The 17,744-nt window shown below is 41.7% G+C and overlaps 1 protein-coding gene across 1 annotated transcript; it reads left to right on the forward strand.

Moving 5' to 3' along the window:
* The first annotated feature begins 2,421 nt into the window (after positions 1–2,421).
* LOC113393833 (protein serrate) lies at positions 2,422–17,538 on the forward strand. Its single transcript, XM_026630914.2, has 15 exons — positions 2,422–2,813; positions 12,036–12,368; positions 12,457–12,511; positions 12,582–12,836; positions 12,912–12,972; positions 13,055–13,188; positions 13,285–13,635; positions 13,709–14,067; positions 14,417–14,549; positions 14,625–14,720; positions 15,051–15,211; positions 15,302–15,701; positions 15,872–16,104; positions 16,197–16,532; positions 16,681–17,538. Exons 1-15 carry the CDS (start codon positions 2,748–2,750, stop codon positions 17,257–17,259), a joined length of 3,552 nt encoding a protein of 1,183 aa, XP_026486699.2. The 5' UTR covers positions 2,422–2,747; the 3' UTR covers positions 17,260–17,538.
* Positions 17,539–17,744: the final 206 nt, after the last annotated feature.

Here is a 17,744-nt window from a genome sequence, read left to right on the forward strand (position 1 = left end):
ACGTAACTTCTTATTATAAATGTTGGAAGAGACTACTGATTTCCACGTCGGTTCTTCTCGGACTACATTCCAAAAACAAGAACCTGACAGCTGATTGCCTGCACGTCGTACATGAACCAGCTGCAGCTTACATTTAATACAATTCTGTAAAATGTGCTTAAAAACGTCTCTTGATTTAGATTTGTGAGTGATCTAATGTTATTAGTTGTTAAATTAATAAAATGAGATAGAAGTTAGAAATTATGCAGGTTTCATTTAAATATGAATAACTGTTAGGTAATGGAAGTTCTATACTTTCAGACATTACTTTATTGATAAAGAAATATGGCCGGTAATAAGGCCGGGCCTCATAATAACGAAATTGAATCAGCAAACGCGTACGTAATGACAAACATTGTAATTTATTCACTTTGCCTCCTCCGTGCTCGAATTCGGTGACGCTTGTAAAACCTGCGCGCTTAAATTAACCACAATCTTTCTATTTCCAATATATTACGACCCAGCTTTATGACGCATCACACGGGACATGTCAGCCTCGCAACACAATGCATTACCGATTCACTTCGTTCCGTGACAAAGTTCAAAATTCATGGATGTTCGCGAAGAAGCGTAATGGAGAGACAATTTGTGAAGTTGTCTTGTTTAGGGCGCTATTTATTAACGTCGAAAGTCGGAGAAGCCGCCGCTGGGGAAATAATGATATCGTTTTTATTGTATCGGGAGGTCGATCGAATTTAGATGATAAGATGACGTCAGCGCTGCCGCTAGCCGTCCGCCCTCCGTCCGCGCAGCGAACTAGAGAAAAATGTTTCTTATGAATACAGGCACAATGAAACTCACCGGAGTCATGCGGAGAGTCATACTTAGAAAGAAAGTGACAATATATTTTCCGGAAACGATTGAAACTTTATAAACACTGTTACACGCAGGAAAATAAAGTCACTTTAGAAGACATGGGATATAATTTTACAACTAAAAAACTCTCGATCGCAAGAAGTCTGGTCCCGGTTACTGCAGACGAGCAGAGAACTCAGTATCTGCTCACGACGGATGTGTATCGGGTTGGCGTCGCGCGTCGCCGCGTCCTTCCGCCCATTTATCTGCCACTCGCTAGTGTATTCGAATGTACATCCCCCTCTCCCCCAACCCCCTCCCCTCCTCTAGTCGCTAGCTCTCAACACACGACCATTAGCCGGTGCACGACAATTGCAGACATACCGAGTACTAACTATGCCTTAAGCTACTTTAAACTTTTGTTTATTTTAGGAAGTTCGCCCTCCATCGGACGGGATAACCTGTCAGCGCACAGTAATTAAAGCCTGAGTTTGTAGTTATTGTATTGCTTAGGGTCGCTCGTAATATTATTCGTATTTTTATTAAATGTAATCCAAAATAATACGTTTAATATTATAAGTCAATGTTGATCCAAACTATATCACCAAGTTTCGACCTGAAAGCATTTCAAAGTTCATAATGAAGCTGCTCGCTGAGATGCCTTTTATAAATATTTTTTGTGTCCGGATCAAGATATGACTCGTCTCGGTTCCTGTCTCGGAGGCCGTCGGTTTGGTCGCACCGGAGTTCTCCAGCAGGTTCGATGTGAGCGCGATACATTCCACAGTTCAACGTTTAATATAATTAAACAGGCTTTTAACTTAAATCTAAATATGTATACATTTATACTTATTATTTCACACGTCCTCGATAACAATCAACTTATCTCCTTCCTCTCATAACGCATTGAACGCTTAACTTTTGGTCGAAGTCCATCGACGCTGACAGCTGATTGCCTGCACAATAGCATTCGTTAGGCCGCGACACACTGGCGCGTCCGCATTAGTATTGGAAATCCAAAACATTAAATGATCTCGTAACACGTTAATATGTAATGCGTGTTAACCAAATATTGACAAGAGTACTTCCCCTGAACGGAAACAATGAAATGCGATTTATCTTCTACGTCCCTCTTATCGATGATTACACTTATTATAATTAAGCACTTTGCTACGCTTTGTGTAATCAATGCGTTTCCTCCTGCAAATACTTATTTTAATCGTTTATATACATATACATATTATGACATAGCGGTTTCTTTTTTAAAATTATGATTTGATTATATGAATGTTATTCACACTCAGGTCTCGGCTCTCGACCCAGATACAAAAGATGAATACTTCCATCGAACTTCATTACATCGAAATAAATCAATTAAAGATTAAAATATAAACTTACAATCGTCTGCCTGCATCGTCTCGTAACTTTTTAACGAGAATGTGTTATTATTCCTATTTATTTACATATGAAGATAAAGCAACCCACTACTTACTGCTGTTTATAAATATGCATAATTCTCGCAAAGTAATAGTTATCTTTAAATTATATAGAAGTCGTGAAATGTAATCTTAGTTCGTCCATCGCATAGTGTCTGGGAGGAGAGCGGTGGCTGTGGCGCGCGAGTGACGCGCGGGAGCCCGGGGCGGGGCGCGCAGTCCCGAACGAAGCCCCGCGGTGAACGCACGGCTCTTGCACTCCGCGCGCGACTACGATCCGCGCGACACGCGACCTGCGACACGCGACCCGTGACACTCTTACGACGCGACAGTGGCCCAGGAACGGCTGACCGGGCAGTGCAATTGTGGACAGTGCAGTGCAGTGTGCCGGTACGAAGATCGCGGTGGTGGTGCGCGGCGGCATGCGGCGAGCGCCTCAGCGAGCGCGCCGCTGGCGCCCCGCGCCTCGCTGACCCCATGCGCCCGTGCGCCGCGCGGCACGCGCCGCTGCTGCTCGCCCTCGCCCTCGCCTGCTGCCTGCAAGTACGTCCACCGCTGACCACAGCACGCTCACCATCACCACGCACCACTCGACACATTACACACACACAATCCATCGTCACACACCACACCAGGGAACTACATAATGTATTGGCACAAGTACGGATTAACTCTATTCTTAAATATACTCCGAGCTGCGTTGCTGTCTTTAATCGAAATCCGTTCTACGCTCCAGTCAGTACGTGAGCAGAATACCGGACGATGAGTCTAATTCCAGCTTTTGTGAGATCTCTGTGAACGAGAGCCGCATACTTACATAATTTAAATGTATTGTGATGCCTTCCCCGTTACACGACCAGCGATGGTCGGGCGTATACACTTAGATGTATAACGATGGCATAAATAAATAATTATACATGCAAATTGGAACATTCGTAGAGCTTACATGTTATCGCAGTAGAAGCTTGCGAACGTTACGTTGTTTAGATTTATTTTTAATGTTAGTCAGAGCAGTAAAATTAATAAGCACGATGTTTAGTGACATCTATGGTGACTATAGAAATATTCCTCTGGCACACTGTTACACACATTCCAAAAACTACAATCAGTGGCTTAAAGAGACGCTATGGTAATGCCTATAATAGTATGCTGTTCTAAAATCAAAGTATATCGCAAATACGGACAGACAGGTGACGTGAAGGTGCGCGTGCGCAACCTCTCACGCTGCCCGTAACCGCATAATATACTCAATTAGGCACAATAACATCGTCACGTGTCCATGTGTGGTCAGTCCCAGCAACGAAGAAATATAGACGAAACAAAATTATGTTTTAGGTTTTTAGGACATAAATCTCATTCAACTTTTTGAGTTTAGTTGATAAGCCAAGCGACCACTACCGTTAAGAAAGTAGAGATATAGGGGACAGCGGCTGTTAATAGACGTCATTCGGATAAGATTATAATTTATCAAATGGAAAAACACATTTGAAGCCGTAAAATTAATTTTCGACTTAAATTCTAAATAGCCATTTATGATATTTTAAAAATTGATTTCGAAATAAGTTTTAAGTTGGCCTTACCACATTCTAGTTACGGGTATTATAACTATAGTTATTCAAAACATTTTCATGAGACATGATGATTTTTTATATTATAATAATATATAATATTATTATTTATTCGAAATAGCTTATTTAAAGATGGCAATTAATAATTATATTGAAGACTAAAATGAGAATTGAAATTGGCTGAATTAATTAATTGTTTCATAACACGACAGAAAGCCTACGATTGGAGACTCAAACTTTTTAAACATAATAACACATAGCATAATATTTTAACTGGTCTTATCACTCACCGATATTCTCATTTTTAAATATATTAACTCTAAATCAGAAAAACACCGACAACTACTCGATCTAAGACGTTATGTCCCTTGTGAATTAATTATGACTGGCTCACTCATCCTTCAAAAAGAACACTAATACGCTTCCGGGCATAACTCTAGCTCACCAGTGACATAGTACACCACATATTTTGAATGTTGCTAATGCTTAAGAAATCTGCCGAGAACACAAGATCGTAACAAATTATTTCATGAGTATAACTGTTATTAGTAGTATTTGTTTTAGATTTGTTATCCACTAAACGTTCAAAGTAATAGCACCAATAAATGTAAAACAATATTTATTCGAGCAACCGACCGCTGCGCCGACAACGGATATTACTATCATTGAAGTGAAAAAATGAGATTTTAAAACTCAAAGTGCTTCGCGGTGAGAATAAAGCACTTATCGCCTTCCCGCTTTCCCCACGCCCGCAGTCATCAATCTCCGCCACCTCGATCGCTGACTGCCCACTTATACTCCTTGTTTGCCAAACTTTCCTCGCCAAGTACCTATAAATAATGAGAATTCGGTTGCTCTAGAAATAAACAAAAATATCGTGCGGTTCAGTAGAGTGCAGTAGAGTCACTCCATCTTAATACAAGCATTGAACGCCTCTCGCAAAATTTAATATTAAACTTATTATTCGGGAGCTTGATCGGTAAGAAACTCTCACAATAAATTAATGAATAATAAATACAAGTCGCCGTGCATTATTTAATTACGGTTTCAAGCAAAAAACTTAATTTAAAGTATTATTTAATAACAAATATTATAAATTGAAGTATAATGTTTCTAAACTATTAAAATTATAAATGAAAATAAAAATTTTTTCGTCATTGAATTCTCGTAACGACTTAATTAAAGAACAAATATTAGAAGCAGTCGTATTTATTGTAGTAAATGTGAATAACGCGGGTCATTGACGCTGGGAGCCGCGTCCGCCGCTCGCCGAAGTGACGCTCGCTAGGAGTCGCTCGGAGCCTTCCAATGAATATATTTACATGTATTAAATATCTCACTAGCACTCGAGTTGAAATATTTTCAGCAAGAATTAGAAACTCTCAATATGTCCATGGTTAAGGGAGTAAACAGAGTAAACGACATGGCATTGGTCGCGAAGGTACGAGTTTAACTATTTCCTGTCACAATGGAAGGCAAAATAGGCACCAGTCAGAATTCCTCGGCGGGCGCGCGGCGCGGGCGCATCCGTTCACAGGCTCTCCTCACAGATATTTAAACAATTCTTGAGAATTATCGAAAGTATCGCTATAAATATTCTAGTTATGACCATAACTTTAATATTACATTAAGATCGAACTCTGTATGGACTCGCCCCACACTCACCCGTCAGTTACTGGTCGTCATAGCGGTATATCACATTTATTTGAATATATGACGATTCGATTCGTAATAACCCGTTTAATATACATTTATAATGATTCTCATATTTTAGACTTATGTTGACTCATTATTCTCATTTAAAACAAATTCTGAACCAGAAGAAAATTAATCTAAAATAATGTACATTTTGTAAACGGAAAATAAATGTTTTGTGGAATTTTGACTCATTTTATGATAAGAGTATGTTTAGTGGTTATTTACTAGAGGATTTTAAAGACAAGTAATATGTATAATCTGAGGATGTATTTGCGTAGGGAAGAGTTATTGATGTTTCCTTCTTAGTTTTTAAACTGCCTTCAAACTGACTTAAAATATATCATATTAAAATTTGGTTTCATCGCAAGTGTTACGTTACCCGACGTATCCATAAACTTAAAATTCGCTAGTAGTAAGACTTTGTGTAAACTAGTGTGCGTAGGAAACTCATATTTAACAATTATTTTACCGGTAACTTATCTTTAGTTTAAGTCAGTTAGTGTAACTAAGGGCACACGAGACATAACATCTCAGTCCTCATCGTAGGCAGCGAACTGAGGGTGAGATTAGTAAAAGTTACCATTTCTTTCAGTGACAATGCCTATGGGTATCGACATCATACTTATTATAGCTTAACATGCTCGCCGTCCTGTTGTAAAAGTTTATTGAATAAGCGCTTTAATTAAAAACAAATATTAAATTTTCTTCATACTCGAAAAATCGAATGAACTCAGCAAAAATGAAATAAAGTGAGGTAACGAAACTCGTCCGCGCACTTAATGTCATTCACCGCCTCCGCCAATTGATCTCGTTATTGATATGACATCCTTATGTCATGTCACCGAGTAGCGAATCCGTGGGAAAATCTGCGCGACCATTTATGGCAGAGTCGCTGAGCGAGTGAGCGCACGCCATGCATATTCATGCGCCTCGCCGACACTCGCCACTGCTCGCCGTCACTTTGCATGCCGACACTGCCGAGGGCCGACACACACCGCCTTTGGCAGATTTCAAATAACGAACCATTCAAATCGTGTTATCTTTTTATTACTTCATTAAACGTATATTCATCTCATTTTAAAAATTGTTTATGTCCGTAATAAAGTTTAATGATAAAATGTCTGATTCGTGACTTCCTGATCACTTTTATATTTGGTTAATTATTGATTAACTATAACTTAAAACGTAGCCAATTAATAAATTTAAATCTTACGTTGAATAATAGCAATAAATAATTCATATCACTCAACAAGCAGACAGAACACCAAAAGAAGTGGTGTTAGTACAGGCACGTTGACGGCCGTGCTCGTGTGGTTGCTCGCCAAGCGCAACTACCTACTCAGATTCTTACTGCCTCTCTCGGTAGAATCAGAGTTCCAAACGTAAAGTATATTTTTATTTAGATTGGTTTCATTAAACTCTGTTTGTAACATGATACATCTTTTGTATTTGTTTCAATTTAAACTACAGAATCACGTGAGTATTTATTTATTCAGATCGCGACGCTTTCGGAAAGAAGAAGCGCAATTGTAATAATCGTTTTATAATTGCAGTCGGCACTCTGAGCGTTATTAACAACAACAAACTACTCGCCAACACGTCGACCCGAAATGTTATTAATGTGCGATTAAAAAGAGCGAACAACTGTGAATATATTGAGAAAGCTTCTTCATAATTTAGACAATATAAGACAATGTGGCTGCCTCGTTGATTTAGTGGCCGGAAACTAGTACTACTGAAGTAGTTCATGAGGTCCTAAAGTTTTTGGGTGTCCCACTGAAAAATTTTACAGCAGTAGACTTGAGTTAAGATTTTCACAATGTAACATTCTGTTGCCTTGTAGTTGCTTATGAATCTGATATCTCTACGGTCATCCCGGAGTATTGTATTGTACAGACAATGAATACGCGTCAGCAATTTCTAAAAGAATATATATTTTTAATTTTTATATCCAGAATGATCTTTAACGTAGTTGTTTTTGCTTCATATAGAGTATTTGTTTCATTTTAATACAAAACGAGTAGCGGCGAAGGCGCGTTGAAATCTTTTGTTAGCGGCAACGGAATAACACAACTACTGTCGGTGTTTTGGAATTCGTAGCACCGTAGAGAGTTCAGCGCGTCCGCGTAATTTGTTAACTTGTTAACATGTTCGCACGAGCGTGTAGATGAGACCCGTTAACTCATTTTCTCGTGACAACCGACAAAACCAGCGCTTTGGACAACTCCGCGTCTCATTAGCGAAGACTCCGTGTGCGTGAGCCGTTACTCGTGAATGTGTCAACTCCTAAACTACACATCGATAACAATTATGAACAACAAATATTTGGCAATTAATAGATATAGTATGCTAATGTTGCCGGTTTCGTTATAATGTGTGGCAAATATGTACATCTCGAACAAGTATTTTTTCTTTTCATTCGGTCCCGTGATCAACGTTGAGTTATTAATAATTATCTTAACGAGATACTATCTCCGAAGTTGAATATTTGAATATTAAATCTCAGTGATTGACTTTACAAATTTAAATAATCTACTTAGATTTGATTATTCTCATGTCGTACACTCGTAAATGGGAGCAGAGTTTCGTGGAATGTCGCCATTTCATGAGAACATGAGAACGAATGAAATTTTTTATTCAAATTTATAATTCTTTTTACGTGATTATTTTAATCTTAAAACAAATATAACTTTTGATAAATTAATATCAGTACGCAGTATAACGTCTCGCTTAAACTATTTTAACCTGAATAGTGTGGGAGACAGTAAAGAGTATTAGTTAACAAATATACACATATGTAACGCACTATAAAGTATTGTACGCGAGTAATGATAAATATTGTACGATGCATGTGATGCAGACCGAAGTGCATTACAACGGTTTCGTTTCACTTTAATCTATTCAAGGTCGGATCCTCACAATGGCTGTATAAATTTATTACGTACCATTTTTATTCTTAATATTATGTTGTTAATGATATAAATTGCATGATAATGCTATAGATTAGACCGATAGGTCTAATGGATAGGTTATACGGATGCAGATTTAGAACAAGTTCTTAATGAAGGTTTCTGTTAAGACATTCTCAATAAAAGGCCGGTGGCGGCAGTTGGATCTGCGCCTGATATGACGGTCGTGCAATATTGTCGTACCTTCGAATTATGATAGTGTTTTGATACACACTTTTTCATGCGCCATGAGCGTAAAAAACTACTTTACTAAAATGACTTTTACAATTTGAAATTGTCCAATTTATATTAATCATTTGGTTGTGGCTAATTTTATAGTCTATCGTTTGTTTATCGAACACATTTATCGAGGCTGCGTCGCGCGCGAACGGGTTCAGACATGCTGAGACTACTGATGTCATTGTAAACTGTGTAATATTTATAGGCAGTGCTATGGTACCTATATTTTTCCGTCAACGTTTTACACGAGATAAAAAAAAAAAACACTTAAATGTTAAGACATTCTTTAATTAAATTATATCAAATCAATGAGTAGATTTTATATGTTGTTCTCCAGTCGTTAGAAAAAGTTTTATTGCTTTACTTTTTAGAACAAAATAAATAAAAAGTTGCTCGAAGCAGTCGAAATTTCTTTCGGTAGGTATTCAATGAGTGCAACCGTGTCCCAAATAGGAGTACCATTCCTCTTCCAAGTTGGATTCCAGAACTCAACGCTTTTTTTTAATGGTAGATACCCTTTGTAGCTGTGACAGGCTGTGACAATAATAATAATAACAACATTACCGGATCAAATAAATAGGAAATAACTGCTCGTAACGATGTCGTTCGGGTGAAACGAGAATTTGTGATAATAATGGGACGACAGCTGCAAATAAAACATCGGTTGTGCAGAAAATTTAAGAGGATTCTTGATTGCAATTCACTAAATTTTAACAATTTTACAAACAAATTAATTTTAGTCAGCGAAAAGAAGTTACTGGCCGGTTAGAGCAGTAGTTTCATAATTTTGGTGCCAAATGTAGATGAGTGACTTGCAGTTTACAATGAAATGAAATGAAAATAAAACCCGCTAGTTTATTGACGATTTTAAATTTATTTCGGTACCTTTAGTTCGGACCCTTTAGTAAAACGTACATCGAGTTATTAGTTTTACGCAACGCCACACGGCGCCTCCTGTGTCAGCGCTGTCGTCGTCGTCTTCTTGAAGAAAATGTCTAGCTGTTCCGAGATCTAAGAGCTGTGTGTTTTGTTAAAAACAGTCAAAACAAAAGCATTGACTACTATTTAATATTTTTTTACTATTTAAATTAATATTAAATCAATTTAATATTTTAAAGAGGTAAGAAGCAGAAACTGTTAATCCGATTGATATGGATTTTATATTAAGTATTTTACTTTATAGTTTCGGGTCAGATATGCATAAGTTATATAGCAACTTAATATGTGGCATATATTTTCAGATAAAGATGTAGCTTACGCATTAAGCTACAGAGGGAGAGGAGTTGTCGGCCCAGCGATTTTGAAACGAACTTTGTATGAGAGATTTGTAGCTGTTAAATGTATACCGAAAAGTCAGCGATATCTGTGAACTACTAGTTTATCTTATGAAATTAGACAACGTCATATCAATTTTACACTTCTTTTAAATATATATATTGTCGTTCACTCATATATACATATATAAAAAAAACTAGCCGGTTCCACTCGGTAGAATCTACTTTCCGAACTAGTGCCTTACATTCAACATTCTATCAAGACGATTCAAATGCTCATTTATGAGCCTACTCGAATAAAGAATATTTAGATTTTGAATAAACGAGCGCCGTAAGAGTAAACATACCTGCAGTACCTACGTACCTACGAAAAGATTAGTCGGGTATTTTTTTTATACAATTGTTAATTTGCAACATTTGGTTGTCGCGGGAAAAATGAGGAGTTCGTCCTATTTTTACGTATAAAATCATAATTGTTACCGTGGAATGGGCAGCTTGTGTAATATAGTTTCAGTTTTTACGTTAAAGGAAATTAAGCGCACTGGGGTTTTTCATTTTTTTTTTTTGAAATCTGATCTGAAATGAAAAACGATCCTTTAAAATAACTTATTTAGTTTTTGTTGATATTTTTCAAAAAAATTGTACGAATATTTTCAATCGAATTTAACCAGTGTATACAATGCCAGATTGACGAAATCAATTTTCGTAATAAAACATTCTTCGAGATGAATCGACCATCTGATACTCGATGCCTGTAATAGAATAAAGAGCTTATAGTCGAGGGTGTGGTGAACGGTCAAAGTTAACATCACCGGTGTTGCCGGCGGCGGCGAATGGAGGAAGGAGTGAGTCGTGAGTGCTGGGCGTCGTGCGGGCGGGCGGAGCTCCCCACCCCCACCACTACGCACTATCACTTATTATATCACTACTCACTACGTAACGCGACAGAACGATATTTAATTTTTATTTTAAGTGTTTTTGTTTTCCCTAAACCATATTTATGTAATCGTTATTATTCTGTATTTTCACCGATGAATACTTTTGACGGGCCAAGCCTGCCTGCCTACTGCCCAAGATACATTTTTATATATCTCAATACCATTAAAATATCAATTGAATTCGTAACATTTTCCAAACATAGCTCCTCATATAACTTTTACGTTACCTCTAATTGTCAACACGTTGATACAATATTAGTTTTCTGACTGTATACATAGCAATAGAGAGCAAATAGTTAAAGAAATTACCAGTAGGCCGACCGAGGGGCGGTGGGCGGCGCCGGGCTCTCCAGCCGCCTCTCACCTCACTCGACCGAGACGCTGCGAAGCCGGCGCGCAATGAAGTATCGAATATCAGAGCAATAGATTTAAATAATAAACAATGCGAGTGCCGAGAGCACGGTCCTGCTACTAAAATTGAGCTTTTTATAGGAGATGGAGATGATTAGTTGGACCTAAATGTTTTGCGTTCTAATAATTTCTTCTACCTAAATGTAGGTAGACTGTGCTAAAACTATACCTTATTCATTTATCGAATATTCTTTTCGTATGAACTGCGATTACGACATCTTTTAGTCGTGGGAAATACAGAAATGTCGAGTAGGGTCGGTACGGTAGGACCCACAGCATGACAAAGAACTCTTCTCTTATTAAGGTGAAAGTTTAAGTAGTTCCGTTGACGGTTAGAAGATATAAAAGTCATGAGTCCATGTAGGCAAAGTAGACTACTAATAAAAGTCCCACGGCCGCGGGGAACGCGGGATCAACGACTCGAAGTAATTTTAATATTTATTTATTTCATAAATATACTTACTACATACATACTGAACTTACTACTTTAATCTTTAAAGGTGACACTTGCACTCAGGCGTACCTCTGTGACAAGCATCGATGAACAAAGCATGCTAACTATATCAAGAAAACAACGTAAATGACGTTAACATTTTATGGAATGAATACATACTATTTCTCTTTTTAATTTTAAAATTCTATTAGTTAGTTTACTTTTGATATTTAAATGTTATTTTTTGTCACTTAGTGCGCGGCGGGGGCGGGCGTGTTCGAGCTGCAGATCCTCGAATTCTCCAATTACCGGCTGCAGCTGGCTTCGGGTGTATGCTGCGGCGGCGGTGGCGCTCCCGCACCTGCCCCGCTCGCCGCTCCACCCGGTGCAGGCACGGTGGCTGCTGGTGGCACATGCGCACACCCGTGCCGCACGCGCTTTGCCCTCTGCCTCAAAGAGTATCAGTCTGCGGCCGCGCCCGGCGCCTGCTCGTTCGGCCGCGCGGCGTCGCCTGTACTGGGAACCGATTCCTTCACGCTCGCCGATCCACTCTACACCCTTTCGCTCCCGTTCTCATTTCGATGGACCGTTAGTAATTCACTTTTGTCAATCATAATAATATAATTGCTTCTTCATATATTCTGTTTTAATGGAAATCAATTCTATGCATTTACAGCGTTCATTCACACTCATCTTACAAGCCTACGACGACTACAACTACACGGATCCTGGTGAGTGTCGTTTTGTTGCAAATAAATATTACTTGTTGTGCCCATTTGTTACATGTAACGTATTTCGTAGAAGAAACGGGCTTGATCGAGGAGGCGTGGTGGTCGGGCATCGTGGAGCCAGGCGCGGAGTGGCACGCGCTAAGGCACGCGGGCGCGGCGGCCGCCGTGGCGTACCGGGTCCGTGTTACGTGCCAGCCCAACTACTACAACACCACATGCACTACGTTTTGTCGGCCTCGCGACGATAAGTTCGGCCACTACTCGTGTTCCGCTACAGGAGACAAACGCTGTCTCCCAGGCTGGCAGGGCGACAACTGCGAGAAACGTATGTCTTTGGACTTGACTTGTTGGATTCTTTGGTTTTAGATTGGCTTATGAGCTTTTATCTTATTCATTGCAGCTGTGTGCAAAGAAGGTTGTCATCCAACGCACGGCCGGTGCGATAAACCTGGCGAATGTCTGTGAGTGTTTTTCTGTTACAATTAAAAATTGCGTTTCTTTGTGTTGCATGCTTTCTTTAATTGTCAATAATTTAAAATGTAGTTGTCGTCCCGGCTGGCGAGGCGACCTCTGCTCCCAGTGCCAGCCGTACCCGGGCTGCAAGCACGGTTACTGCAACGGCTCATCTTGGGACTGCACCTGTGATACTAATTGGGGAGGAATTCTCTGCGACCAAGGTATTTTATCTGAAGTATATAAAATGTTATTTAATGATACAAAGTATCTCAAAATTATATTACAAAATTTATAATGTCATCAATACTTTTGAACAGATCTCAACTACTGTGGTACGCATGAACCTTGCCAACACGGAGGTACTTGTGAAAATACTGCACCAGACCAATACTTGTGTACGTGTGCCGAGGGATTTTCTGGTGTCGACTGCGAGCGTGTGGATAATCCGTGCGCTCCGCAGCCTTGTGCACACGGCACATGTTCCCTGGCAGCTGCACCCGCAGGATTTGTGTGCTCCTGTGAGCGCGGGTGGACTGGAGCACGATGCGATGCTGACGTGGACGACTGTGCCAGCGCACCTTGTCGCAATGGTGCCGTTTGTCGTGACAGACTTGACGCGTTTCTGTGCGAGTGTGCCCCCGGCTGGTCTGGACCCACATGTGTAGATGGTAAGGAATTTACGGCTCTTATAACGCTTTATTTTAAAACAATAACATATTTAACTAATATTTTTATTGACAGATGTCGACGAATGCGCTGAAAATGGTGCTGCTGAAGGTGCTTTAGGCCCGTGTGTTAACGCAGCCTCATGTAACAATACAGCTGGAGGTTACGCTTGCACTTGCTTAGCGGGCTGGACGGGGCGCGACTGCGAGCTCAACGTCGACGACTGCACTGGACAGTGTCTGAACGGTGCTACATGCATCGACCTAGTGGACGACTTCCATTGCGCATGCGCGGCGGGATACGCGGGACGCACCTGTGCCCGTGACGTGGACGACTGTGCTTCGAGGCCGTGTCGTAATGGCGGCGAGTGCGTGGATCTACTCGATGCTTATCGTTGTATATGCCCAGTCGGCTTCTCAGGCACCGATTGTGAGGTGTGTCCCGTCATATAGCTCTTTGAATCTTCTTCTACTCTCCTAACATATTTCTGTACATTTTATTAATATAACCCATGTCTTCTCTTCAATTCATTTTTGCAATGTTATTAATGTGAGCAAATATTATTTAAAAACGATAATACGTATTGCAGAAACGAAAACTCTATCTAATTAACTTTCGCAGCCGCACTAAAACACTAACATCCCTCTGCTTATAGCTGACCTCCTGTCTTGGACGCTACTGTTGGGTGAGTGCTTCTCCTGAACTAACATAAATTGAAACAACGATGTAACGGTGCACATTGCATGAAAGTACATCTACAATACATAGATGAAATCTGTCCAGGACGACCGGGATCATTGCGCCGGTTCGCCCTGCGCTAACGGAGCGCCTTGCTACACGGCGCAGAGCGACTACTATTGCCACTGCGCGCCCGGCTGGACCGGAAAGAATTGCACGCAACGCGCAGCGCGAGATCGTTAGTATCTTTAAGATTATTTAAAATGTTAATTGGTAATGTATGTTAAATTAAATGCTTTACTGTTCATCGCAGAATTAGACGATTGCTCTCCGAATCCATGCCACAACAACGGTAGCTGCGTCTCAAGCCCCACGGGGTTTACCTGCATTTGCCTCGAGGGGTGGACTGGTCAGTATATCGATACTAAAATTCACATCATACTAATGTAATAAAGAACTTCCTCAAGGAAGGTTCATCTGTTTGTATTGTATTCAAAACTCGCGAAGATTATTTAAAATCAGTAAAAGTACAGTTACGTCATTTACGTCGTAGAGCCCAAGCCCAAATATTACTATCAGAAGAACCAATTTTCTGTGTGGTGTTACAGTATTCCTATTTTTTTTTATGATTCACTCACGTGTGAACTCATATTTTGGCATCATAAAAATATCTTGATAACAATAAAACGGTAAAATAGAATATTATGTAATTACAAATAAATAATCATTTTCTGCGCAGGTGAAACTTGTACGATGCGTGAGGAGCCACGATGTGAGCTTCTTTGCATAAATGGTGGTACGTGTGTACGTGACCCTCTGCCCTCCATCCCCGTTGTCACTCACTGTGCCTGTCCACCCGGCTGGGCTGGTACCATATGCGACCTACCCACTACACCACCGGTAAGATCTGCAGTACTCAAGCACAAACAGACATGGCATGACCTATACACCAACGAAACGTACTACCAAATACAAACCTGTCTCTTGTAGGTAGCTCCAGTTGCATCCGTTCCTCCTCAAACTGCCGTCGTTCCGCTGCCAGCCGGTTCTGGCAGTGTTCCGTGTACGTGTCTACATGGAGGCTCCTGCGTAGCCGTGGGGGGCAACTCAAACACATGGGCATGTGTTTGTCGTGCGGGGTGGGGTGGCGCGCGCTGTGAGCGGGCGGCGGACGGATGCGCATCGTCACCTTGCCGTAATGGAGCGCGCTGCGTCGGCGGCTCGGGCTGGTGGGCTTGCGAATGCGCTCCAGGATGGACGGGCTCTGACTGCACCACGTCGACATGCGATCCTCCTTGCCCATCACCGGCGACTTGCACAGCTTCTGGCTCTCAGGCCAGATGCATTTGTCCACCTCCACCAGCACGTCTGGCGAGACGCTGTCTAGAACGTAAGTTCAATAGTTAACTATTGTAATTGAAGAGATCTTAATATTACCACCATGTTGAAAAATAAACAATTGCAATTTATAGTTCCCATACGAGGACGATACAGTTTGTATCGAAAGATTCTAGCACCCTCGAGTTTAACTTATATAATATATATTGTCATTATTTGTAGTAATTGCCGGTCTCGGAGCAGAGAGTGGTGAAGCTGTCGAAGGCAGTGAGAACGGTGGTGAAGGTGTCGCGGAGACAAGTGAGACCCCGGGCGCGTGCGGCTCCGACAATGGCACGTGGTGGTGGGGCTGTAACGCGTGCCGTTGCGTAGCCGGTGCGCCGGCCTGCACGCGCTTGTGGTGCGGCCTGCCCGACTGCCTCGCGCCCGCCGCTCTCCCTTGCCGAACCGATGAGGTAATAGCGCAGCTAAACATGCAAGAAAGTTCTATTTTAATATTTGTGAAAAATATTATTAAGTAACTATAAACGTATGTATGTTATTTCAGGTATGCGTTCCCGCTGCCCCGTCATTGTGTCTGCGCGCTCCCTGCGCGCCGCTTGGAGAATGCCGGCGCGTATCAGGACGCAGAGTAGAGCCTCCCGCTCTTCCCGCACCGTCTACGTGCTGGCCGGGCGCTCGCACTCAGCCGCCTCCCGGCTGTGCGCGAGCGGAGCTGCGGCTGGCAAGGGAGAGGCTCGCACGGGGGGCGCATGTGGAGCGCGCATGCGCCGCGCTGCGTCGTGCTCTGGCTGCTGCGCTGGCAGACCGCGCCCCGCCCGCTCCGCCGCTGACTCTGCTGTGTGATCTCGCGCCAGATGACGATGCACTTGACCTAGCTCTGGTTAGTATTTAGAAGGCATTAACACTTTCATTTTACAGGTTTCTATTTCTGGTCGTTACAAAATTACTGTCCCACCCGTATAAATCTTATCTCAAGTAAGTAATGATTGTAATTCTTAGGAAGGAATTAATTTATTTTATTTTCATAGTGGGCTGGAGAAGAAGAGGACGCTGAGGGAATCAGTGCTCTTGCTGCAGCAGTGCGTGCGCTCAGCGAACTTATAGCACGTCGTCGACTCGCTCACCATGCGTTGCTAGCTGCGGCACTGCGCTTGCGAGTCGAGCACGGGGCGCAGCCTACACCGCGCGCTGCCATCGCAGAAGCTGCCGCTACTACAGGTGGGGCGGGTGGTGCGTTGCTTGCACTCGCCGCTGGTGCCACATTTTTTTTACTAGGAGCAGGAGTGGGAGCTGTTTTATTTATAAGAAGACGACGCGCTGCCGCCGCCGCTGCTGAGGAGCGCACGCGACGGCGCGACGAGGAGAAGTCCAACAATTTGCAGAATGAAGAGAATCTTCGTCGTTATGCAAATCCGCTGCGAGAGGAACGGCCGCCGCGGGAGGCCGACGAACTGCCACGTGCGCACTCGCTGTACAAAGCACAGAACGCGGACGCTCGCAACAACACACCGCCCCGTGACAAGGAGCTGACGAAGCGCGCGCTGCCGCCGCCGGAGCCACCGCCTGCGCGCCACCCGCCGCCCGAGCGCCTCACGGTGCTCGTCTAGTGTGATACTAGCCTTACGTAGGGACTAGCCTAGCGTAGCTTAGCCTAGAGTACCGAGCGACCGTCGCCGTCGGCCCGCCTCGCCGCCTTATTTATTGTAGTATGATCGTGTTTTGTAAATATGTATTTTTGTAAATAATGTTAAAAAGAGTGATTTAATTGAGAGTAAATAATTTTGTGTCTTATTGAGAGATTGATCGATACGATTTTATATTTGTAAAGAAGGTTGTAAAATTAAAAATGAAAGATGTCGTTGTAATAAAACGCTATACAAAATGTTGTTTATCCTTTATTTAGTAACGTAACTCCTTTATTGTTTTCGTTTCCGATTCTACATTTACAAGGCACAATGAGTTTATCTGACTCGATCACAACCTGTGATGATTCTGTAATAGCTTTTATTGACAAGATAAAAGATTAATAGACATAAATCTAAGAATAAGAAAAAGCTTCTTTATCCCAGCTAGCCTCAGCTAAATCGGCTTC

The sequence above is a fragment of the Vanessa tameamea genome, chromosome 19, assembly GCF_037043105.1.
Source record: "Vanessa tameamea isolate UH-Manoa-2023 chromosome 19, ilVanTame1 primary haplotype, whole genome shotgun sequence".
NCBI lineage: Eukaryota > Metazoa > Arthropoda > Insecta > Lepidoptera > Nymphalidae > Vanessa > Vanessa tameamea.

Bases quoted from the DNA above. Each gene is read 5' to 3' on its own strand.
- LOC113393833 (XM_026630914.2), top strand. From the start codon at position 2,748: ATGCGCCCGTGCGCCGCGCGGCACGCGCCGCTGCTGCTCGCCCTCGCC. The intron at 12,973-13,054 runs GTGAGTGTTTTT...TTTAAAATGTAG, and splicing joins GATAAACCTGGCGAATGTCT to TTGTCGTCCCGGCTGGCGAG. The intron at 13,189-13,284 runs GTATTTTATCTG...ACTTTTGAACAG, and splicing joins AGGAATTCTCTGCGACCAAG to ATCTCAACTACTGTGGTACG.